This window comes from Muntiacus reevesi, chromosome 13 (genome assembly GCF_963930625.1).
Source record: "Muntiacus reevesi chromosome 13, mMunRee1.1, whole genome shotgun sequence".
Lineage (NCBI taxonomy): Eukaryota > Metazoa > Chordata > Mammalia > Artiodactyla > Cervidae > Muntiacus > Muntiacus reevesi.
The window spans coordinates 53,748,495-53,774,360 of record NC_089261.1 but is presented as its reverse complement, the minus strand read 5'-3'; the positions used below and the strand labels follow the sequence as shown (position 1 = coordinate 53,774,360).

General features: G+C 36.6%; 1 protein-coding gene across 3 annotated transcripts; it reads right to left on the bottom strand.

Annotated features, from left to right (window-relative positions):
• Positions 1–25,866, bottom strand: ELMOD2 (ELMO domain containing 2). 3 transcript variants are annotated; one of them, XM_065904390.1, is made up of 9 exons: positions 25,760–25,866; positions 24,500–24,651; positions 23,194–23,222; positions 17,996–18,093; positions 16,057–16,186; positions 13,538–13,671; positions 11,440–11,508; positions 10,470–10,603; positions 1–3,557 (listed from the first exon to the last, which is right to left on the bottom strand). In XM_065904390.1, exons 2-9 carry the CDS (start codon positions 24,639–24,641, stop codon positions 3,412–3,414), a joined length of 882 nt encoding a protein of 293 aa, XP_065760462.1. In that variant the 5' UTR covers positions 24,642–24,651; positions 25,760–25,866; the 3' UTR covers positions 1–3,411. The 3 variants fall into 3 exon arrangements, with proteins under 3 accessions (XP_065760462.1, XP_065760463.1, XP_065760464.1); XM_065904391.1 differs by lacking the exon at positions 25,760–25,866 and adding an exon at positions 25,122–25,709; XM_065904392.1 differs by lacking the exon at positions 25,760–25,866 and adding an exon at positions 24,902–25,048.

Here is a 25,866-nt window from a genome sequence, read left to right as displayed (position 1 = left end):
TTATGACAATTTCAACATGTTTTTATTTGCTCACAACATTCCAAACAAAACAACATTACATTTCAACTATTGCTTTTACATAGGAAGTTAACTGCTTTATCCAAAGTAGACAGAAATCTATTTCTTTATGTTGCCAACCAGCATTCTTTCCTCCAGGGAAAGCTACTGCTTAAATATTTCTTGAATACTTTAACAGAAACATAGCCTTGCCCTATAAGAGTAATGTTGTAGTTGGGTCTTACCTGCACTACATTTAAACATTTTTCTTATCCAAAGCTGAAGCTAGGAACAAAAAGGCTCACTCATGATTTTTCTCAGATTTTTATCAACTCCAGGAATCCTCATTTAAAAAAATCAGAGAGGTTCATAAACATGAAATTGAAATTAAGCCTCCCCAGAAGTTGGGTGAACCATTTATCCTGAGAAAATAGCTGCTGGTCCCCAATTCAAAAGGATAATAAACATTATTGCCCTTCAAGCCAAATGTCTTCTCTTTGTGCCAAGATAACATGTAATCTTTCCTGCTCTGGCAATGAACACTCCTCCTTCACATTCCTCTAATGTTTCTCCTTTTAGCAAATCTTTGACCAAGTTCTATTTCACTGAATGCAAAGGGGAGAAATAGCACATAAACAACTATGGACACCGGAATAAAAATGAAGAGTACATATATTTTCACATAGAAAAATACATACAAATCCAAGTAGCTCATTTTAGAAAAAAAAAATCAGGACAGGCATTTTTAAGAAAAAGATTCTGCTTTCTCAATTATAAATGGTGCCAGTGAGACACTGATTTTTATATCTAACTATATCACCATATTTATATATATAAAGAGGGGTTGGTCTAAGTTCACTGATATCCCCTGATTTCTCTCAATTCTTTAAAGATTGTCTTTCAGAATGTATTTAAACTGCAACTTGTAATTATATTTTTAGACTACTTTTATCACTGATTCACTCTTCAGTCTGGCACACACAAAAATTCATTTCAACACTGATTAACTTTTTTGACGCTAAAGCAAACAATTTCCCTTCTACTCAATTCTATCACTACTTTGGTATTTTATTACTATAGAAACAGGTAAGATTCTAAATATGGATTTTTAGGCTACCTAAAATTCTAACATACATATGCTGAAAGGAAGGAAAAGTAGGATGGCAGACATAATTATCTTATTTCTCCTTCCATGTATGTCACTATCACATGAAAATCAGAAGGCTCATGTTACATTCTAATTTACAACTGGTGACATTTAGCTTGGCTTTCAAACTATCAAATCTTAGAATCTACTTGTGGCTTTCAACCAACTTACTATAGAATTGTCTGAAATGGTTAGATCATCTTAAACAAAAACAGAGCAATATATTACACAAACAAAGGTGGACTTAAACAATATATTATTGAACAAAATTTCAAATGACATTTAAAAAACATTATTATTAAAGAATTATTAAAAAAGGTTTTTCTTCCCCCTAGGAGAAACTTAATTACTTGAAAAGTTTCCCATTCTATACTTGAATCATTCTTTAAAAGCACACTGACAAAGGTTTATATCAGTTCAAGACCTCATCAATTAAAAGATTAAATATAAAGGTAAGTATTTTCTACGCAAAAACTAAAAGACTAACAATCACTTTCCATGTAATGATAAAAACCCTGATAAAATGAACTTTAATGGCTAATACCTGATTCTTATCTCATAGAACTCTGGCTGGATGATAAAGTATAGAAAACATTTAAAGAGATGAAGTCAAGGTATTCCTAGGACTGAGAAGTCTCCCACAGGAAACCTGTTTTAAAATTCCTATAATACGGAAAATCTAAACCACTATCATAGTAAAATTGAGCCCAATTATAACATTTTATCTTGTTGAGAAAAGAAGAATTTCAATGCACGTTATTTTTTTTTTTTTGGCATGCACTTTTAATGTATGTGCTATACAACACGGCATCTGTTATTTCCCAATTGAATATTTTATATCACTCTTCTCTTTGGCAAGTTTAAAGAGAGAAGTCTGTCAGTAGACATAAACAAATACTTTAAAGTTTTAGGTCTTGATATATCATATAAAAGCCAGTCCTTAAATGCTTGATAAGTACCACTTTAAAGATGTATTAACTATCATCACATTTTAGATTAAATTATGTATTTAATAGGCTGCTTTCTGTAGGATTTAAGGAGGATTTGGTAATCAGATGGACCTATCTTTAAACTCTTTTAGTTTTGCTATGAGTACAAATGTGAAACACACAAGGAAGAAACTGTTCCTGTTAGAATCTCATTACTTTATAATCCTTGACAGCAGTCGCTGCTCTCCTGAGATTTTCAGAGAATAAAGCTATACAGAATGCACAGCCATCATCCTCAGGCTACTTTAGAATCCCACAGACCGTTACAGAACACCCACAGGTCATACATCATTATCTAGAAACATGGTGGCGTCAAAGCAAAGAGCGGCAAGACTTAACAGTAAGTAAACTCAACCAACACTGCTTAACTGAGATCAAGCTTTGCTTTTCTCTTGTTAAAATTCAGCTTTATTGAAGTAGCACCTGTTCTTTGAGTATAATCAAGATTTTCTTAGCAGAGCATCTCTTTTCATAAACGTATACCGACAGAGAGGCCTCATAAAAGCCCTCACACCAAGCAGTAAAATTTCTTCTCTGTAGCTGATAAAAAAGCAAATACTGAAGATGAGAAAATGTCTTTAAAGCTTTAGAATTACACTGTGATATTTCAAAGTGTGTTATTTAAAAACAAAAGAGCTAATCACTAATACTGTCATTCTCTCATTACCTATTACATGAAATAATCAGAGAAACCTAAAAGAAGGCCATAATTCTGTCTTCTCTGACAAAGAGCGTCACTCTGTACGCTCCTGTTGCTCCTATGAGGCAACATTATGACGTGTGATTGAGATGCAAACAAAGAGAACCATGACGAACTACTCTGTTAATTAACCTACAAATAAAATACGGCAAAGAAAAAAAAATCACTTCCAGACTAAAATCCAAAAACTCTTAACAGAGCTTTGAAAAGATACCAACTTGATAGTTACAACACATAAAAATGAAAACTGACTTTTACACATTTTAATCGATCAATTTAACAAAAATACCTGATTTGTACTTTTACACTGAATGGGTTAAGTCCCAAGCTCCAAACTGTAGCAGTTCATGTGACTCTACAGAGGGGATCTTTGGAAGATAAGGTACCTTTGGAGGACAGTGTATTAACAAGTGTAAACATACACTGATTGTCCACTAGCTTTCTTAAATAGAATTTCTGAAATATTTTTGTAGGAAATTATATATATGGTGTGTAATTGATCAGATAATTTCTGTTACAACATATAAATTCTGCTGTGTGTGCAAAATGTGGTAGAAATAGAAGATACTACGGATGACTCATATTTTTAAAGTAAGTGACACATTACAATCCAGTAAGAGTCCTTTAATCTTTTCATGAAACTTCTCTCTGTACACGTTGAAATACATAATGCTTTCTGGTTTTTCCTCGAACCAAAACTTGTCAAATTCATACACAAGATAACCTGCAGTTGAAAAAAAAACCAAAAAACACATAAATATAGTGCTCAATAATGAAATCACACCCAACCATCTCATTTTAAAAGTGTATAACCATTTTTTAAATTCCTTATTAGGATTCAATGAGCAGAAACCATCTTTAAGAGAAACCTGAAGAACTTTCTAAAAAATATTTTTGTATGTTCAAAATAAATATCAAGTTCAATAAGATATTTAGAGTACATTTATTCTTTGTCTCAAAAAAATCAACAAAAGTCTTCAGATTTAGATACTATCAAAAGATACCCTGAGAATAGGGGGAGAAGTTATCTCGAGATTCCTGAAACAGAAAAATGAAAGTACAAGAAAATGTCAGGCATGGATAAAGTACAAAAAAATCTGTGTTTTCTACTTGATTTATAAATGAGTTACTTCTGCTTTTTTCAACAAACTGTCAAGCACCTTTTCTTTTTGAAAAGAATACATGAGCACTAAATAGGCTTAATATTTTTGTTTTTTAATATCCTCATTACAACAGCCAAATTAACACTCAAAATGTTAAATGTATTTAATGAAGATGAACATGTAAACAGATATATTTACAACAGCAAAATATGTGAATTTAAAACTGCTCCTAAACCCTATTTGGATTCAACCAGATGCATTTGTTTAATTATTGAACAAACGCTACTATAGCCCTGGCTGTGTGCTCATTCACTCTCATAGCAGTCCTGCGATCCAGTGCTGTGCTAGCTAGCCCCTTTCTTCTGCAGAGGAAACAGGTGCAGAGAAGTTAAATGACTCGCCCAAACCACAGTCTGCAAGTGGTCTCTGTTATTTTATAGATCAGACTTGGTTTCTACCAGCATCTCATTCCCTCTTCTGAAAGGCTGCTCAAAAAGTGACAGAAGTGACCTATTTCAGATAAATGGGGGAATATAGCCAGTGACTTTACATCAGAGAGTGACTACACTATCACAAATTGCGTAGTATGAAATGACTGTAAATTCCATTTTAAAACATTAGTTATAAAGCAAACAGTGACAGACAAGCACCACGACACTTCAACAGTGAAATATAATTTCATAAGAAGGTCAACTGAAGAAAGATTTCAGATTAATCCCTTGATAATAGATCTTTGTCAACCGGGGTATGTGACAGAATCAAAGAATAAGGCCTCTTTGAGCAGAGAGACACCATCTGCTTCCTGTTCCCAAGAAACAAGCTGAGGATGGTGATCTGGTAATTATTTTTAACTAATATTTTACATCTTTCTTTCATTTAAAATTTATTCTGTGTATACATTCTCACAACAGTACATACTACTCATCCATATACAAATTGAGTCTGTTCTCCCGCACCCTATCCCCAATATCATAATAGGGATGTACAATCAGAAACTTTGGAGATGTAATGCTCTTTGAAGTATTAAAAGTCAGACATCCAACTAAATTTTACAGAACACAGCTTGTTTTAGTATTTCTGATTATCAGGTTTTAGCTATTTACCATACCTTAAATTGCTTTTCATTACCTATTCAAACGACTATACAGTCTAGAACCAACTGCTCAAGGGTAAAACACTAGTAGTTTCTTGTTTCAGAGTGAGGTGGTTATAATGTAAACTGGTGTCAGAAAAAGAATGGCTCAAAAAACGGAGACTGTAAGTTGACTTGATGAGACATGAGGAAACTGCAAGAGACGATACCAAAATTCTAGGATGCTCACAAGCCCATAAACGGCGTAAGACTCCCAAAGCCTGGCAGAAAGTGATAGAAAAGGGTTGTTTCTATAAAGCACCTCTATTGTCCTTTGACTCCGGGAGTTTAAAACACCAGACTTGACAGAAATACCATACAAAATTTCTAAACTTACAATTCTGTATATGCTTCTACTGTCCCTAACCAAAGCTGCAGGGGCACTTGAGGTTTCCCCACAGGGATTAAAAATAGGAGGACGACAGGAACAGGAATTAACAGGTATGAGGAATGTTACTGGGGTGATACAAATGTTCTACAACTGGATTATGGTGACAGTTGTACAAGTAAGTAAATTTACTGAAACTCACTGAACTGCACACTTAAAACAGGTGAATTTTACGGTATATAAATTACACCTCAGTAAAGCTATTAACAGTCATAGCCTTTTTATTGTACAAATTTAAGAGTTCATTTTTGGGGACCTCCACACCAATGGTTGGTGACTTCCCAGGATGACGGTGACTATGTGCTTACATGTTAGATATACAAAGGGTGACAACAGCACTAAGAAGCTAATTACCACTTGTTGCTTCTAGTCTTGTCCATTGAAGATGGTAACAACAAAATGGCAGGAGAGACGAGGAGGAGAGTGGAGACAGATACAAATCACAGGGAAATAGATAATGTGAAAGCTAATCTTTTTATACAGTTCTTTCTTTTAGATAGAAACTATGACCTTGGAACTGACTTGTGCGAATGAATTGGGCTCAATCTCCCAACAAAGAAAGGCATCTATGTTCAAAAGATAAGGTTTCAAATTATCTTCCAGTTAGAATATGCTTCTTCTAATAAGAGTAGAAAATTGGACTAAAGATTTACTGAGCATGGCCCCGCTCACCAGAACAAGACCCAGTTTCCCCCTCAGTCAGTCTCTCCCATCAGGAAGCTTCCATAAGCCTCTTATCCTTATCCATCAGACGGCAGAAAGAATGAAAACCACAATCACAGAAAATTAACCACACTGATCACATGGACCACAGCCTTGTCCAGCTCAATGAAACTATGAGCCACGTCCTGTAGGTTCACCTAAGACAGACGGGTCATGGTGGAGAGTTCTGATAAAACATGGTTCACTGGAGAAGGCAATGGCAAACCACTTCAGTATTCTTGCCTTGAGAACCCCAATAGTTCAGTTCAGTCGCTCACCCCTGTCCGACTCTTTGCGACCCCATGGACCGCAGCACGCCAGGCCTCCCTGTCCATTGCAACTCCTGGAGTCCACCCAAACTCATGTCCATTGAGTCGGTGATGCCATCCAACCATCTCATCCTCTGTCGTCCCCTTCTCCTCCTGCCTTCAATCTTTCCCAGCATCAGGGTCTTTTCTAATGAGTCAGCTCTTTGCATCAGGTGGCCAAAGTACTGGAGTTTCAACTTCAACATCAGTCCTTCCAATGAACTCCTTTAGGATGGCCTGGTTGGATCTTCCTGCAGTTCAAGGGACTCTCAAGAGTCTTTTCTAACACCACAGTTCAAAAGCATCGATTCTTCAGCGCTCAGCTTTCTTTATAGTCCGACTCTCACATCCATACATGACTAATGGAAAAACAACAGCCTTGATGCTGGGAAAGATTAAAGGCAGGAGGAGAAGGGGATGACAGAGTATGAGATGGTTGGATGGCATCACTGACTCAATGGACATGAGTTTGAGTAAGCTCCAGGAGCTGGTGATAGACAGGGAAGCATGGTGTGCTGCAGTCCATGGGGTCACAACTGAGGGACTAAACTGACCTGAAATGAATAAGAGTAGAACGTTAACTAAGACATTACAGTCAATTCTGAGGGGGTAACTTTTGTGTAAAAGATAAGTGCATGTGTGTTTTTAATGTGTGTGTGTTTGCTTTAAATGTTTCAAGAAAGTTGAAAAACATTAGCTTCACTGCTTCCTGGATGATCCACAGGTCTTATGGATCTGAGTGATAGAAACAAAGCAACTGAGAAGGTCCTATAATGACTTTGCCACCGCACATATTACTGTGATGATGCTCCTCGTCAGGAGCCAAAGCAGATGCTGCTATTGAGAGCACTGTAGGCAACACTATCCAAAGATGCTCCAGGTACCCCTCTGCGGGGGAAATGTTGGACAGAGTTCACTTTGTACCGCATTCTCACTTGTCACTCTAGTACATTTATTTAAATATGGTAAAATGCTGAGCGGGGGATAGTTTTTTGGTTGTTTATTTTCCTATTTGTTTTTGTGTTCAACAAGCAGCGTTATACAAGCATATATTCATAGAGAAGACAAATAATCTGGAGACAGCTGGCCAAGCCCCAGGAGTTTCAGCCCTTTGCACAAAGTCAATGAGAGATTTAGGAGAAGAAATCAAACAAGACTAGAGGAGGGAAAAACAGTTTTTCAGTAACAAGATGAAAGAAAACAACTATATTTTCATTTTAAATAACTATACTTTCAATGTGGACATCTAGAAGAGGGTCATGACTGAAAGACTAGGGAAAAAGCTATGACAGTAACCTAGTAACAGTAACATTACAGTTACAATGGGACAGAAATAGGTGGACAAATTCAAGAGAAATTTAGGAAGGAGACAAACCTGGAAATTAAGGATTAGTAAAGAGAAAAGGAAAGATATTCCCATTTGAATGCAGAGTTCCAAAGAATAGCAAGGAGAAATAAGAAAACCTTCCTCAGTGATCAATGCAAAGAAATAGAGGAAAACAACAGAATGGGAAAGACTAGAGAATTAGAGATACCAAGGGAATATTCCATGCAAAGATGGGTTCGATAAAGGACAGAAATGGTATGGACCTAAGAGAAGCAGAAGATATTAAGAAGAGATGGCAAGAATACACAGAAGAACTGTGCAAAAAAGATCTTCACGACCCAGATAATCACAATGGTGTGATCACTCACCTAGAGCCAGACATCCTGGAATGTGAAGTCAGGTGGGCCTTAGAAAGCATCACTACGAACAAAGCTAGTGGAGATGATGGAATTCCAGTTGAGCTATTTCAAATCCTGAAAGATGATGCTGTGAAAGTGCTGCACTCAATATGCCAGCAAATTTGGAAAACTCAGCAGTGGCCACAGGACTGAAAAAGGTCAGTTTTCATTCCAATCCCAAAAAAAGGCAATCCCAAAGAATGCTCAAACTACCGCACAATTGCACTCATCTCACACGCTAGTAAAGTAATGCTCAAAATTCTCCAAGCCAGGCTTCAGCAATACATGAACCGTGAACTTACAGATGTTCAAGCTGGTTTTAGAAAAAGCAGAGGAACCAGAGATCAAATTGCCAACATCCGCTGAATCATTGAAAAACTGCGAGTTCTAGAAAAACATCTTTTTCTGCTTTATTGACTATGCCAAAGTCTTTGAGTGTGTGGATTACAATAAACTGTGGAAAATTCTGAAAGAGATGGGAATATCAGACCACCTGACCCACCTCTTGAGAAACTTATATGCAGGTTAAGAAGCAACAGTTAGAACTGGACATGGAACAACAGACTGGTTCCAAAAAAGAAAAGGAGTACGTCAAGGCTGTATACTGTCACACTGCTTATTTAAGTTATATGCAGAGTACATCATGAGAAACGCTGGGCTGGAAGAAGCACAAGCTGGAATCAAGATTGCCAGGAGAAATATCAATAACCTCAGATATGCAGATAACACCACCCTTATGGCAGAAAGTTAAGAGGAACTAAAAAAGTCTCTTGATGAAAGTGAAAGAGGAGAGTGAAAAAGTTGGCTTAAAGCTCAACATTTGGAAAACTAAGATATGGCATCCAGTCCCATCACTTCATGGCAAATAGATGGGGAGACAGTGGAAACAGTGTCAGACTTTATTTTTTTTGGCTCCAAAATCACTGCAGATGGTGACTGCAGCCATGAAATTAAAAGACGCTTACTCCTTGGAAGGAAAGTTATGACCAACCTAGATAGCATATTAAAAAGCAGAGATATTACTTTGCCAACAAAGGTCCGTCTGGTCAAGGCTATGGTTTTTCCAGTGGTCATATATGGATGTGAGAGTTGGACTGTGAAGAAAGCTGGGCACTGAAGAATTGATGCTTTTGAACTGTGGTGTTGGAGAAGACTCTTGAGAGTCCCTTGAACTGCAAGGAGGTCCAACCAGTCCATCCTAAAGGAGATCAGTCCTGGGTGTTCACTGGAAGGACTGATGTTGAAGCTGAAACTCCAATACTTCGGCCACCTCATGCAAAGAGTTGACTCACTGGAAAAGACCCTGATGCTGGGAGGGATTGGGGGCAGGAGGAGGAGGGGACGACAGAGGATGAGATGGCTGGATGGCATCACCGACTCGATGGACATGAGTTTGAGTAAACTCCAGGAGTTGGTGATGGACAGGGAGGCCTGGTGTGCTGTGATTCATGGGGTCACAAAGAGTCAGACACGACTGAGAGACTGAACTGAACTGAACTGAAAGGCAGGGGAGGTTATGGAACTGGAGACCTGGATGACTCCTTTGAGAATGGATGAAGATGATATGATCTGGACACTTAGTATCTAAGTACTTTCCTATATCGTATCTAAAGACACAAAAAGATCAAGAAAAATGAGAGTATGAAGCCAGGCTAAATCTGAATTCTTTGCTTCTGAGCAATATCTTCAGAAGATGCATTTATTCACATCAAACCTTCAAGATTCAAATATCATTAAAATAAAAGTTAAAGGAACAGTTGTAACATGACTGTTTTAGGAAGAGTTACTAGATAGCCCCAACCTAATACAAAAAAACCTGATCTTGAAATAAGGGGTGTGTGTGTGTGAAACATTCCTTTAAACTTTCTTACACAAGTAACCAAATGATCTATCTGTCCTTGATTCAACAGCATTCATTAACCACTACATAAGAAGAAAAATTCATCTGTAGTTGACTGGAAAATGAATGTCTACAGAAAAACTGCATAAATACTAAATTTGCATACATGTCAAAAAACTGCCTCACTGAATTTTTTACATCAGCAAATATATAAACTGAAGTACAAAATACTCATGGAAACCCATATTCCATCATCTTGTTTTTCAAAGATACTAAATAGTAAAATGGCAAGCATACATTATATATTTGATCGAGGTAGTATATTATATATTACAAATATAATATTACATATTAAGTATATATATATACACACACACTTTACTAAGGATTTAAAAATTTTCCTAGAAATACCTACTTCTAACTCACTTCAGTACTCACAATAAAACTGGTGAAAGTGTTCCATTGTTGGTATACCAGGAACAAAGTTGTAGAGGTGAAACTTCAAAGCTTCACTCTTCAGTAAGCTATAAGCCATCTCTGTAAGATTGATTCCAACTATTGCATAAGAATACCTATGTCAGAAACATTACCAGTTATCCCAGCTAGTCAAAGAGTTCATAAAGTAAATTTTAAACTATGCAAGGAATTAGTAAAATGTTACTCTGATTAACTTCTAACACAGTATTGATTTTAAAATAATTTCTACATATTAAGAAAGTAAACCAGAATTGATTAAAAATTTTTGTTCTTTAGAGCCTATTGATTTTCTGGATCTAATCTAAAACATGAAAATAAAGTTCTGGTCACATGACTATCTAAAACCAAAATCCTTTTTAAAAAATCCAAAAGAGTACTACATACAACCTCATTGATTTCTAAAATACACTGAGTAATCTGGTAGTTTCTCCATTATCAGGGTATTTATTTTTATGATGTAATACTGTTATCAATATAATGCTTTTTCAAAGATAGGTATCACTGAAACATTAAAAACAAGTAACGATAAAGCTAATAATTGCAAAGAATCTGACACAACTTAGCAACTGAACAACAAAGCTAATAATATCTATTTACATTTTGCTTCACAAGTTTCAAAGTTATATCTCATTTCCTATTCCTATTTCAAAGCCATTTCCCATTCCCATTTTCAAATCTTCCTCCGAAAATTTTTAAAAGGTCCTTATTTCCATTTTATAGATAAACTGTATCTTGTGATAAAAATAACTGAAATACATACAAAATCAGTTTATGATCACATATATTAAAATAATGTCATGCAGTATTATTTATAAAGTTCTTATTAACTAAAATAATCTAATTAGAAAAATCCCTGAAATACTTTTAAATTCAGATCTTCTAATTAACTTAAATTCAAGAGTTTACAGTCTCTTTAATATATCCAGCTTACCCTAATTTTGGATGATTTGAACGGGAAAGAATCTGATGTGCTTCACTGGTGTAATTTTCACTGAAATACCTGAAAAAGTTTAAGAAAAATAACAAAATTAACATGCCATTCAAACTGAAGATACGCAGAAGCAATTTTAAAAGCTACAGTCAAAATGACAGTCCTATTGCCAAAAATACCCCAATCTCCATCTCAAATCCTTTACAGACTCTGAGGTGTTTCTCAATCAAAACTTAATTCTGAGCCATCAGGCCTATCTAGTATAGGATAAGGGTCCTCTGCTAGATTTTGAAGTATTTTGACAAAAAAATGATCCAACAAGAGATTTTTTTTAATCCATCTTAAGGAAAATCTAGAGTTCTGTCTGTTTGTTCCACATTTCTTATAAAATAGTCACTGTCTACCTCTTGGGACACTTCCTTTCACCTGAGTTTATTCCTTCTGTTGTGACTTAAATCTGTACTGTTTAATGCCATTGTCAATGCAATCATAAGAAAGTCAATAGCCTTCCTTTTGCTTAAAAACCAAAAAAAAAAAAAAAGTATTAGCAGGTACAGAAGAGAAATATATAAAGGCTCATACATCCTATTGGTGCGTACTAATGCAACCTCTTTTGAGTTCTTATAGACCAAATCTTATAGAGAAGTCAGTTAATTTTATATTTTCAACCATTTCTAGTACATCAATGGCCACCAAACAGTTTAGCTGGATTGCAATCATTTTTCAAATTAGTAGCTACTAGCTGTAAATAGAGTAAAAATATCTGCAAATTATTTAAAGGTCTATCAGAATCCCTTACCACAGAACTGAATCAAATCCTATTAAATTATTTAAGTTTTAAGCTAAATTATCTTCTGACAAGTGCTGAAAATCTTGATTTCTGAGGAAATGAGCCAAAAGCAAGGTTACTCAGCAAAAGTTAAGAAAGGAAACATCAGAAGAAAGTGTATCTAACTGAGCTACAATTATCTGTGTAGTTTACAAGCACCAAGAAAAAAAGATGGACTTTAAAGGCTAAAAACAAAAGATCTACTTGTTCTGAACAATAATAAATTTTAAAATACTTTAGAATTTTCCCAAGTGAAAACAAACTGCATTTATTCTACTTAAATTCAAGTTTCTGTTTATCAAAGTGGAAAACTAGCAATCTCATTTTTTTGGTAATTATTATTATCATTATTTTTCAGACTACTGTACTTTATTTTTGAAAAGTAGACATATAGGGAAATTTCCTACTCATAAATTTAGGTATTACAGAAAATTAAATACTTTTGTTACTGGAAAAAAACCTGTAAATATCAAAGCCCTACTATATCTTCTATTTTCCTCCCAATAGCCTTATCCATATTGATCTAGATATTTTTTCTCAATATTAACATAAATTAGCTCAGTTTGGGAATTAATTCTTTCACAATTATATGAACAATTATATGAACTTTGTTAAGGTTAGGGTTCCCACCCTAGGCATTTTATAAGCCTATAAATCACTACTCAAGGACAGGCCCAAACACTAGAATATCTCCATGTGCACATTCATATCCATATTAATCTTCCAGGTTAATTTCTAAAACAGAGTCGGTTATCAATTCTAATTTTAGTTACATATTTTGAGATTTCACATATACGCCCAAGCATAAATATTAAAAAAAGAAAAACAAGAGAGAATTCATATAGACTCTGAAAAGTCAAGGATTTAGATTAGATCACTTGTCACAGATGGTGAAGAATAAGTGTGAAGCATATTTTCATCTTGTGTGCTTGTATTTCCTAAAATGGAATCAGAGAGCCAAGAGAGACAAGGTAAAAGGATATAAAGAGTAAGAAAAGAGTACATACAATTCCTTAAAAGGTATCAGAAACGTAGGAAGAGGCAGAGGAAAAGTTGGTAAGTAAAGAAATCATATACACACACACACACACAGCATATGGCCAACATCTTCAAATTTTTGCCAGCATATTAGTAAATACTAAAGCACAGCAGCTACTAAAATTCAGAGATAGTATGAAACAACCAGATTAATTCTTACTAAAACTTAACAAGATTGGAGATTACATGGAATTTCATTTAGAGAAGAAAAGAAAGTTTATTTTCACTTACACAAGATTGATTAATCCAAGTATGCCCATGCCTCTGAAGTCTGTTTTGGGATCATCGCCCTGGAAACCAATGTCAGCCCACTGCTTGGAGATTCTAGCCTTCAACTTTTTCGTGGGCATGAGAAGATTCCAGAGCTGTATAAACATGCTTCCATATTACAAACAATAGTGATGCTCTTAATTACCAACACATTTTCCTTCTCACAGCTGATATACTGGTAAGCTGAATGCTTTCAGTTAAACTACTTTTGTAGACAAATCACAGGCTCAACAGACTATAGAGAACGTTTCAGTTATCCTAAAAAATGTAGCACACTTATTCCAGTGTAAAAGATTGATATAAATAAAGAGCAACAGATTTTGAAAAGGTAACAAATACACAGAAATCTAAAACAATGACATGTCTTTACTTACTAGTAATACATAAACACTAGAATTGGTAACTCCTTGAGAAGAACACAGTGCTAGACACTTGGCCCTCGCCTCCAACACTATATTCTTAAGTAGGCTTTATTCTAATGGCGGGTGATTAGTCCCTAGTCAGAGGGACTAAAAGTCTGAGATAGGGAGGGGATCATGGAGAAACAATACTGGTAATATTAAAACCTATATATTCATTATTTTTACAAATTTTCATAGCTTTAAAAGAAAAAAGTATGACCTGTCTGTAAGTAAATATATTCCCCAAGACTGAGGATTTAAGAACAGCTATCAACTATTGGATAGCAACAGACTAATCAATGAAAACTAAAGTTTTTAAAAAAAATCAGTCATTTTCCAAATTCAACACCACAAGTCATCAAATAAAACAGACTTACAAAGGTTGATAAGAAAGTTTGTGAAAACTTGCAAAACAGAAATACTTGCATTTTTTTTTTTCCATTTCACTATCATTTCAGGCATTGTTGAGTAAAGGACTCCTAAAGAAAGGAGTATCCTGTTACCTAGAATGAAATGTGAAGACTTTGTGACCTTACTGTGAGGCAGGGTCAGGACTCTGGCCCTGAAGCTAATACAGTCATGAGACTGGGTTTTCTCTGGTCCCTCCTCTCATCACTAACACATGCATCTGCCCGCCTTAGCGTTTCTCCATGAGCTCAGCAAGCGTTTGGTTATGCCAGGAATGAGGCCCACAATGATGTGGTGGAGACAAGGTAAGACCACTCATACTCAAAATCTACTATGTGTAAATATCAAATGTCTGGGTTTCACCCCTGGAGATTCTGATTTCACAGGCCAACGTGGAACTCTGGATTCTAAACGTTAAAACACTGGTTAACTTTAGTGAAGGTGGCCCTTAGACTGCACTTAAAGAGACATGGGTCTCCTCAGCCCCTGACCCTGCTGAGTTTGTGTGAGGCTGGGTGATTCACTGCCAGCCACCAGCTCTTCACCTTTCAGTAAGTTCCATGATGAATCACCAAGATGAAAATTCCCCTGACTAAAATACTAGGATTTGGGTCTTACTCCTCTAAAGAGAAGAGATGGTGTAGAGAGGGTCTGACGTTAAGGCAATAATGATGATGAGAAGGTTATAAAGAGGAGTCCAGCCTCAGTGAGTGCCAGCCACTCAACCCACAGCAAAAGTCCTCTGAGTAGTTTTATTATCCTCTTTGCCAAAATCAAGTTTTGTTTTTAAAGTTCAGTGCCGTGCATATTTATACTCTTTCTGAAAACAAGGAAAAAGTTTTGTTGCTTTTAAACTTGTCTCTCACTGTTACTTAGATACTCTCTTACTGGAATGATGTTTCTTTCCACAGCACTTTTAGTTTATAACTAAACTAAACACCAGGTGCTCTGTGCTATCTTTCCTAACTTTAAACATTAAAAAATACAATTAGAATAGGTGAAGTGGACGGGCAGGTGACTCATTTCTATTTCAGAACTGATCATTCTAAGATCTTCCTGAAGCAAATGACTTCATCTTCTCTAGGCCCCAGAACTAAACTCATCCCTCAAACAAAGGTACTAAAGTAGATGATTTGGAAAGTTTGCTCCAGGTCTAATCTCTCATTTCAGCATTGCACCGACCTTACTGCACCGACCTTTCTACTCCAGAAATAAGAAACAGGATGTTTCTAAGTAAATTTCTTTACTCCCTTAATTTTTAAATCTATTGTGGCAATATTCAGCACGTTTCATAAATCCCCAAAGATCTGACATAATGATCTGCAAAGGGGCCTCCATGTTCACAGTTTGAGAGGAAGCTGAACAGATGCCTAATTTGCATGAGGGATTCTATGAGACGTGGGGAAAGTCTGAAGCTTGCGGACCCATACTTCTCAGCTGAAAAGATCTCCCTTTTTAAGTTTATGATTTATTTCAGAATTAAACAAACATTAAAATATATAAAACTATAAAAACAGTTAATGAAAAATCTTTCACCAGCATGATTACATTTTCTAAGAGGCAAAGAAATCAGATAGCTGTGTAAGCCTCTAGACGTTGCACAAGGCCTTACTACCTTAAGCCTGATTTATTTTCCAGTGTCACTCCAAATACAGAATGCCAAAAACTTACCTTGATAAGCAGCTTTTCATGTTGCAGGTTATCAGAATCATACGGCTTTTTTCTCACACTTTCTACATCCAAATAGAGCTGTTTATAACCGGATATCTGTAGTAAGCATGCCTTCATGCTGATTTTAAAACTGAAAATGATAAAAATTGTTATTTTTAAAAAACATACCTTTCTACCACAATAAAGCAGCATCTTTCATAGCATGTGGTTCATATGTCTAGTTAGAAAGCAATTTCTAGTTTTCAGTTGAATACAATAAGCATCAAAAGCCTCTGAAAACACAAAACATTACACAAAGTATCACACAGTATAAGACAGAACATGGCCTAGAAAGAGAGCAAGATGCGTAGGAAAAGCAAACTCTGCAAACTGTAAAATGCGCAAATCCTTCATTTGCTCACTTCTTCTCACATTTTCTCTGAGCAATCTCACACATTTCCCAATTCTTATTGTCCAGTATTCACAGCAGACCTGGTTTTCCAAGGATGCAGCAATGCACATCGCCATGACAGGTTCTCCCAGTTCTCCCGAACACAACAGCTTATCTGCCCTGAAGAAGCACGCTTTCTCAACTCAAGTCTCTCAGCCTACTCACGGAATCACTAAGCTGGTTCCCCAAGCCAGAATGCTCCGAGTTCTGACATTCCTCTCCATCAAAAACACATCAAAAAGTCCCCGAGCCCTTATCCTTTGTGGCTCTGAACTGTCCTTTAAAGGCCCCATCATACATCTGTTTAACCTGGTGTATTTATGGCTTCATCATCTCTTGTCCAAACGACTCAGTTTCTTGTTTTGTCTTTATCCCTTCTACTAGCCTCCTATATCCTCAAATTTACCCTCCATCTTCCTAAAATACATATCTGATCATGCAGCTTGTTTGCTTTAAAAAAAGAAAGAAAACAGAGGACAAATCCAAGTTCCTCAGTGTGACCTGTGAGCCTTCTCGCAGTGTCTCTGATCTCGCCCCCCCACTCACTTCTCCCACCTCTGCTCTGTGCCTGTGCAGCGCTCTGGCTACAAAGGGCTCCCTACCGTTTCCAGATACTCAAGGATCCCGTGCCTTGTAGCCTCTTTCTCTGCATGAAATGTTCTCTCCAAGCCACTCAATGAGGGACAGCTCAAACGTTCCCTTTTCTGTGGAATTATCATCTCAGTTCTCTCCTGTACCTTTCCCTGTTTCAGCCTAAATAATGACTCCTTCCTCAATATCCACATAGAAAATACCAAATGAAGGAAAAACTGCTAAGTATTTACTATCTCAATAAACTTGTGCTGAGAACACAAAACTGGAATAAGTCAAGTCCTTCTCTTGTGGAACTCAGAATTCATTTGGGGAAGAGCAAGAGCAAATCAGCAACTACAGGATAATGGGTTAACTGTGTAACAGAGGACCTTCCTGGAGGACGGAGGAACTGAATTTTCAAAGACGAAGAAGGACACAGGTGCTGAAGTTGCATTTAACTTTGGGAAAGTAATGGTAAGCTATTTTAGAGAAGGCAGATGATAAATTGGCAATAGTACTGGATTGGGACCCAGTGAGTGAGTGAAGTCGCTCAGTCGTGTCCAACTTTTTGAGACCCCATGGATTCTAGCCTACCAGACTCCTCCATCTATGGGATTTTCCAGGCAAGAGTATACTGGGGTTACCATTTTCTTCTCCAGGGGATCTTCCCGACCCAGGGATCAAACCCGGGACTCCCATATTGAAGGCAGACACTTTACCGTCTGAGCTACCAGGGAAGTCCTGGGACTCAAAGACACAGGTTTTAGATCTCCTACTGCTCACCTCTCTGGACCTCACTTCCTCATCGAGTGAAATGTAAGGACTGAATTGGATGATTTTCACAAACCTTTCACCTCTAATGTTTCACAACTTTGTGTGATCTTTAACCTCACAGGATGTAAGCACACGATAAATGAGAATACTGTAAAAACACACCTGTCATCCTTCTCAGGGTTAATTTTCTTTTCCTTCATTATATCTTCTACACATCTGTCCACTTCACTCTGAACAACAAGTGGAGCTCTCTGCAAAACCTATTTGTGTGAAAGAAAGCTGTATGAGAAAAATCTCTTATAGCTGGGGAAAAAAAGGAGTATTTTCAACAGGGCAATTGTGCTGTCTTTTTATTACTGAGTTCTAAAAAGTTCTTTACTGGATATAAGTTCTTAATCAGATATATGTGCTATAAATGTTTCCTTTGTGGCTTGCCAATTCATTTCTTAAAGGCGTTTTTGATAAGTAGTTTTTCTTCTGATGAAGTCTAATTTTTCTATTTTCTTCTTAAATGGTAATGCTATGTCTTCTCTAAAAGAAACTTCCGCTTAACCCATGGTAGAAGATGTATATTCTCCTATGGTTTCTTTGAGAAGTCTTAACATTTTAAATATTTCTAAAGTCCATATCAAATTAATTTCACAAGAAGAGTGTGATAGGAGCCTCCCCACCCCCTACCCTCCCAATTTGGTTCCAGCTGTTCCTGCACTTTATTGGTTTTCCAATACTTTCCTGATCTCACTGAATTGCTTTAGTAATCTTTTTAAAAATTACACGTGGTCTATTTCTCTTCTCTCACCTGTTATATTTATCTCTTTGCCTAGAAAGTCTTGGAAGTCAGATAGTATATGTCCTTTAACTTTGTTCTTTGAGAAGACTATTTGGGCTATACTAGGTCCCTTAAAATTCTGTATCAACTTTAAATAAGCTTGCCACTCCCTTCAAAAATAACTTACTGGAATTTTGACTGGAATTGCATTGAATCCACAGGTCAGTTTGGGCATTGGCATCATAACAACATTGACTCTTCTAATTGATGAATACAGTATATCTTTCTATTTTAAGTTTTCTCAGGAAAAGGAGTTGTAATGTGGAAGTCTTACACAGCTTTCATTAAATTTATCCCTGGGTATTTTATATTGCTGGATGCTACTGTAAGTGGAATTATTCTTTTTGTTTTTCTGAAGCTTATCTTAACATATAGAAACATACTATGTCCTATGACATTGCTAAATTCATTTACTAATAACGCTAGTAATTTTTAGATTTCTTAGGATTTTCTATACTCATAAACTATGCCATCTGTTAATAAAGACAGTTTATTTCTTTTCACTCATTATGTCTTACATTTATTTTCTTTGCCTTAATACACTGCTTAGGTCTTCCAGCACAATGCTGGATAAAAGGAGAGTAAACATCCTCATTTTTTCCAACTGAACGTGCACAGCATTCAATATTTCAGTGTTGTATATCATGCCAGCCTTTAATATGACAAAGAGGTTCCTTTTATTCTTAGTTAGTTGAGTGTTTTTGACCATGAATGGGTATTAAGTTCTGTCAAAACAGTTTTTTTAGTATCTACTGAAATAACCGTATTTTTCTGATTTACTTTGTTAATGTGGCAAGTTACACTCACTGACTTTGAAAACATTATTATTTTTATATATTACTAATTCCATATTAACATCTCTAGTCTCAAAACAACCATGTGGATATTAATACCTTTCTTTTACAATGAGTACTCTTGCACAAAGTCAAAGAAAGTGACAGAATTGGAACTTAGACTTTTTTCACAGAAACAAAGAAGTACAGCCAAGTTAATGGAAATATCACAAAATCAGAAATCAGTTTTACTCTACAAAGTATTGATAAATGAAATATACAAATGAGATAAAACACACACCATAAATTGTATGTCTAAACTGATGAGACTTCACCCACTAGCTTATTGACAAGTTTATGCTAGATTTAAAACTTTAAGAAAACAAAGCTCCTCTGATTTAATTCAGTAAGTATTTTACCACCCATTTGTTGACCATTTCTTTTTAGTATGCTCTTGAAAACACAATTAGCAATTTTTAAATAATAAAATAGTAAGAATACAATTTTAATGTTTAGTTCTCTAGTGAACTTTAGTAGCCAATAAAGGAGATAAAAGATAATGAACATTTTATTTTCTTTAAACTTGTAACTACTACCTTAAAGCTTTCAGACACTTCACCTTAGCCCACCTTACCTCTTACATCTCCAGATGCCTATTTATAAGTACATTAGATCTTGTTCTTTACTTCCTGTTTCATATCCCAAAGACCCTGATGGAATGTTGAACATATAGCAACCACTCAAATCTTTGCTCAAGGATCTGACTAAGGCACTAGAGCTCTTAAAAAGTAACATATACAGTCTCACTTAATTTGGGCATAATTTTACAACACATTAAATCCCATTAGCAAATTTTATGACTGAAAATGTTAAAATCAATTTTAGTAATAAGTTATACAGACAGATCTGTGAAAGAGAGTTCCTAGTTCCAGAATCTCTCCAGATGTTCATCTACAATTGATGTTGTTACTTCATGAAATTGTGTTCCAGGTTATTAAAGGAACTATATGAGTGGACACGTATAAACAAATTTTTAGAATCAGCAATTTGGTAACACTCTAGATCCCTATAGTCTCATTAAAAAAGGAAAGAGATTCTGAACAAAATAAGATTCTATAACATTCTGAACAAAAAAGTAGGACTCTGAACTGCTCCCCACCACAATATTCATTCATGTATGAGTTATACTGACCATTTATAAATAAAAGACTAAATCAGTAAAGCACCTATTTTATAGGTCACTCTCCAGAACTTAACTGATAAGCTTGCAACATTCAACAGTGTCCATTTTCTTTCTGGCATGAATCAGGAACTCATATCAGTATCATTAGACAGTAGAAGCAAGTCAACATTTTTTGACCCTAAACTCTAGATCCACATTGTATATCACGACCAAATACAAACATATATGAATATCTAAAAAAGTTATAGATGTATAGTGACAGTGAAGTTGTTCAGTTGTGTTTGACTCTGCAACCCCATGGACTGCAACATGCCAGGCTTCCCTGTCCATCACCAACTCCTGAACTCAAATTCATGTCCATCGTGTTGGTGATGCCATCCAAGCATCTCATCCTCTCTCATCCCCTTCTCCTCCCACCTTCAATCTTTCCCAGCATCAGGATCTTTTCAAACGAGTCAGTTATTCATATCAGGTGGCCAAAGTATTGGAGCTTCAGCTTCATCATCAGTCCTTCCAATGAATATTTAGGACTGACTTCCTTTAGGATGGACTGGTTGGACCTCCTTGCAGTCCAAGGGACTCTCAAGAGTCTTCTCTACAACACAGTTCAAAAGCATCAATTCTTCAGTGCTCAGCTTTCTTTATAGTCCAACTCTCACATCCATACATGACCACTGAAAAAACCATAGCTTTGACTAGATGGACCTTTGTTGGCAAAGTAATGTCTCTGCTTTTATATGCTGTCTAGGTTGGTCATAACTTTTCTTTCAAGGAGCAAGTGTCTTTTAATTTCATGGCTGCGGTCACCATCTGCAGTGATTTTGGAGTCCAAAAAAATAGTCTGTCACTGTTTCCATTGCTTCCCCATTTATTTGCCATGAAGTGATGGGACTGGATGCCATGATCTTAGTTTTCTGAATGTTGAGTTTTACGCCAACTTTTTCACTTTTCTCTTTTACTTTCATCAAGAGGCTCTTTAGTTCTTCTTCGCTTTCAGTCATAAGGGTGAAGTCATCTGCATATCTGAGGTTATTGCTATTTCTTTAGGCAATCTTGATTCCAGCTTGTGCTTCATCCAGCCTGGCATTTCGCATAATATACTGCATATAAGTTAAATAAACAGGGTGACAATATACAGTCTTGACATACTCCTTTCCTGATGTGGAACCAGTCTATTGTTCCATGTCCAGTTCTAACTGTTGCTTCTTGACCTGCATATAGATTTCTCAGGAGGCAGGTTAGGCAATCTTGTATTCCCATCTCTTTAAGAATTTTCCACAGTTTGTTGTGATCCACTATGTTATTCAAACAAGAGTCTAGATGACCCATACTCTACCTCTGCCAAACCCACTAATCTATATACAGAGGAAAAAAACTGTGAACTACTATAGTGAAGTATAGCATGTGTTAGACTGAATAATCGGCCCCCATTTCTCATTCCCATGCAAGTGAATTATATACCCACATGTCTAACATGGGTTTATGGTGAGCATAATGTATTTCTCCATCCCTTGACTTGGGCTTGGCCATGTAACTTACTCTAGGCATATTAATGACACATGACACAAGAAAACTTAAAATATGTTTGTGTGGTTGGAGCTCCAGTGATTCACTATGAATCAATCTGGATTCTTTTCAATGTGGATCCTAGAATGAGATAACTGGAACAGACCTGAACTTGGCACCAACTTGAGGAAGAGCCTGTCCAGTCAGCCCACAGATATATAAGCCAAGAAATAACTAACTTTGGTATATGTCACTGAGATTTTATAAGTCTGTTACACAGAAGACTCTTAAAAGAGTCCCTTGGGATGCAAGGAGATCAAGGCAGTCAATCCTGAAGGAAATTAGCCCTGAATATTCATTGGAAGGAGTGATGCTGAAGCTGAGGCTCCAATACTTTGGCCACCTGATGCAAAGAGCCGACTCACTGAAAAAGACTCTGATGCTGCGAAAGAGTGAAGACAAAATGAGAAGTGGGTGGCAGAGGATGAGATGGTTGGATAGCATCACTGACTCGATGGACATGAATTTGAGCAAATTGTGGAGACAGTGGAGGTCTGAGGAGCCTACAGTCCATGAGGTCACAAAGAGCTGGACACAACTTAGTGACTAAACAACTATACAGCAATAACTAACTAATAGCGTGAGTAATAAAAAGTGACTTATTTTAGATCAAAAGGTTTTCTATAGAAAACCCAAATAACTATCCAAACCTATCCTAAGGACACAATCTATGAGAAAGCTTTCCCCTAAACACTTTCCTTTCCCACAAGTTATCAAGTTTTGAGGTAAAATAAACAAGCAAAACCTCAGAACAGAACAAATTATTCAAATACTTCTTTGTGACAAGTATTGCATGCTCCTCCCCTCCCCCCACACACAAAGAGAAAAAAGTGTTTTAAAAAAATAGAATACTACTTCTTAAGTGGGAAAACTTCACCCAACACTCTTTGCAGCAAAGACTCTTCTAGTAGCACACTAAAAATAATTAACTCTAAAACTGAGACATTCTTTTAAAGAAAAACTATCTCCAAGTTAATTTTCTAGCATTATTACCTTGATATGAGCCTACCTTATTCTTGGAGTATGTCAAGGAATTTTCTGAAAAGAAGAAAAAGAATATTATTACTTAAATAGTTTGTGAGTTATTCTATAAACAAATACTATACTGAGAAAATAAGTTATTTTAATAGCTCTAGATGATATAATAATTTTTACATTTTTTTTTCTTATCAAGAAATACTTTGCTCTCCTCAGAGCAGTCAAAAAGGCAACTCTTAAGATGAACCAAGAATGTAAGTCAGTCAGAAAGCTGTGAAAAATCTTGGGAAGTAATTACTCTGCAGTCATCCAGATGCCCTGAGGTTCCCTCCCTGACTGCCATTCTTCACCTGTTGTCTTGGCTACCAACACCCACTCCTCAAATCTAACAGGGGTGGATTTCTTAGTTGAAGCGCACTTGTTCAACACGAAAGAGGTTCTGGTTAAGTCATGATTTTCCCATTTAACACAGCGAACATGAAGTGCAGTCCACCCCTGGTCTGCCTTACTCTGGTCAAAGAGAAATGACCTCAATCGCACTTCTCATTCATCTGTGTTCTAATTTAAGGTGATATTTTCAATATAGCATGGAAAGCTGATCAATTTTAGAAGGTTCTAGAGCAGCACTGTTCAACAGAAATATAATGCAAGCCCAAATGTGAACCATGTATATTCACATTTAACATTTACATCTTAACATTTTCTAGTAGCCATACAAGACTAACAGAAACTGATAAAAGTAACAATATATTTTAACCCAAGGATCCAAAATATCATCACTTCAACATACAATGAATATAAACAATTATTAGTAGACACCTTTACATTCTTTTTTCACATAGTCTTTGAAATCCAGCATATATTTTATACCTCTGCACATCTCAGTTCAAACTAATCACATTTCAAGTGTTCAATAGCCACATGTGGCTATTGGCTACACAGTATATGACAGAGCAGATTTCCAGTCTAATGATCTTTCTTAGGGATTACCAGATACCTATGATTGTTCTTTCATGAACTACATTGAGAGATTAAGACTGAAGGATGCTGAATGTCAAAATGGATCTCCTTTACTTAAGTGAAAATTTCAAAGGGGTAATAGTAGTAGAGAGGTAGTTTTTTCTAGAAAGTAGGTTGCAACCATAATCTAAGATACAACTGATGAATTAAATAATTGTTTCTTTTTCCATAAAATCAGTTTTAGAGTTAGAAGGATTCAAAGATAATGAAACAGATTAAGTGATTTGATCATGATACACAAGAGCATTTGTCACTATCAGTACTGAGAAAAAGAGAATCTTATTTGTTTTTAATCATTCTTTTTTGAAAAACATTACCTATCCTGTGCGTCCTTTGTGCACCTACATAGGTATCAAAAATTCGCTGCAATTCACATTTTCCAGTCATCTGTCGTAAGAGCCATTTCATCCAAAATCGAAAAAAGTGCCCATAGAAGAACTCCCACAAAGCAATAAACATTTTTTTTTCCCTGCAGAAGGAAATATATGACAGGTTTAACGATCCTAAATTAGGTTTTTAAAAAGGGAAAAATTAGTTTATTCAACTCATTGAATCCCAAATTATATTGTTAATCCATCATGTCTGTTTTGTAGTAGTGTTAGGCAGATAAGAAAACAAAGACAGATGTCATATATGCCATTTACATTAATTAAATGATGATGGTCAAAAGGTCTATTTACTTCTTTTAAACAATTTACTGTAAAAATCAAACTACTTACTTAGATTCAAGATCTCGGTTCACTAATTTCTTATTGTTTGAGAATAGGGATCAACAGCCCAAGAACGAAAGAACCCCAGCTAAGGCAACGATTAAATCAAATATAGCATATATCAGAAATGTCTGTATAAGGAACAACTCTTCTTAACCCCATGGATAATCCCAGTTACATGTGTCCCAGTCAGGCGATCCCAGCAAACAAAACACTACATATTGCTTACAAATTTAAGTACAGAAGTTGAACACGAAGTAGATCACACCCTGGCTAATTGCCGATTTTCCATTCAACAGGTGAAGGGCAGAAATATTGATAAACTACACCCTCTATAAAACTTAATCTTTATGCCCTAAGGAAAAAATCTTCGGTTCTTAAATGAAGTTGGGTCGGGGAAATTCAAGTCAGGAGGAATTACTTAAAAACGAAGGAAAAAGCTCATCTCACTCCTGCCTTAAATATTCCCACCGATACATCGTCTCCCTAGGGATTGTCAAATTCGAAATCCCCTCAACTCAGCGCAGAATCTGTGCAGAGACGGGCTGAACTGTGACTTTAAAAAGAATCCATCTGGTCCGCGCTCATCAGGACAAAAGAAGCCGAACTGCCAGGCGGAGGGAACGCCAGCCTCGCGGCGCCTGAGCTCCCCAAACCTCGGGGGGTCGCTGCGCCATCGAGCCCCCCTCCCGGAGTCCGATCGAGCCCAGCTCGCGCCCTGCCCGCAAGTGGGAGGGAACGGCTCGCACAAAGCCCCGCCGGCCCGGACGCCCAGTGGACTTTCCGCAGGACGCCGCGGGGCTCGCGCGCCTCCAGCGAAGCCGCACGCAAGCAGCACCCGGCGAGAGGAAAACAAACAGCAGCCACCTCACGGGAGCGGAAGAACTAGGAGGAGCGGGAGCTGCCTCGGTTTCCCCAACTGCAAACTGCCGGCAACGGAAACGACGCTGCGAGCCGCGCGCTCCCTGCAAGCA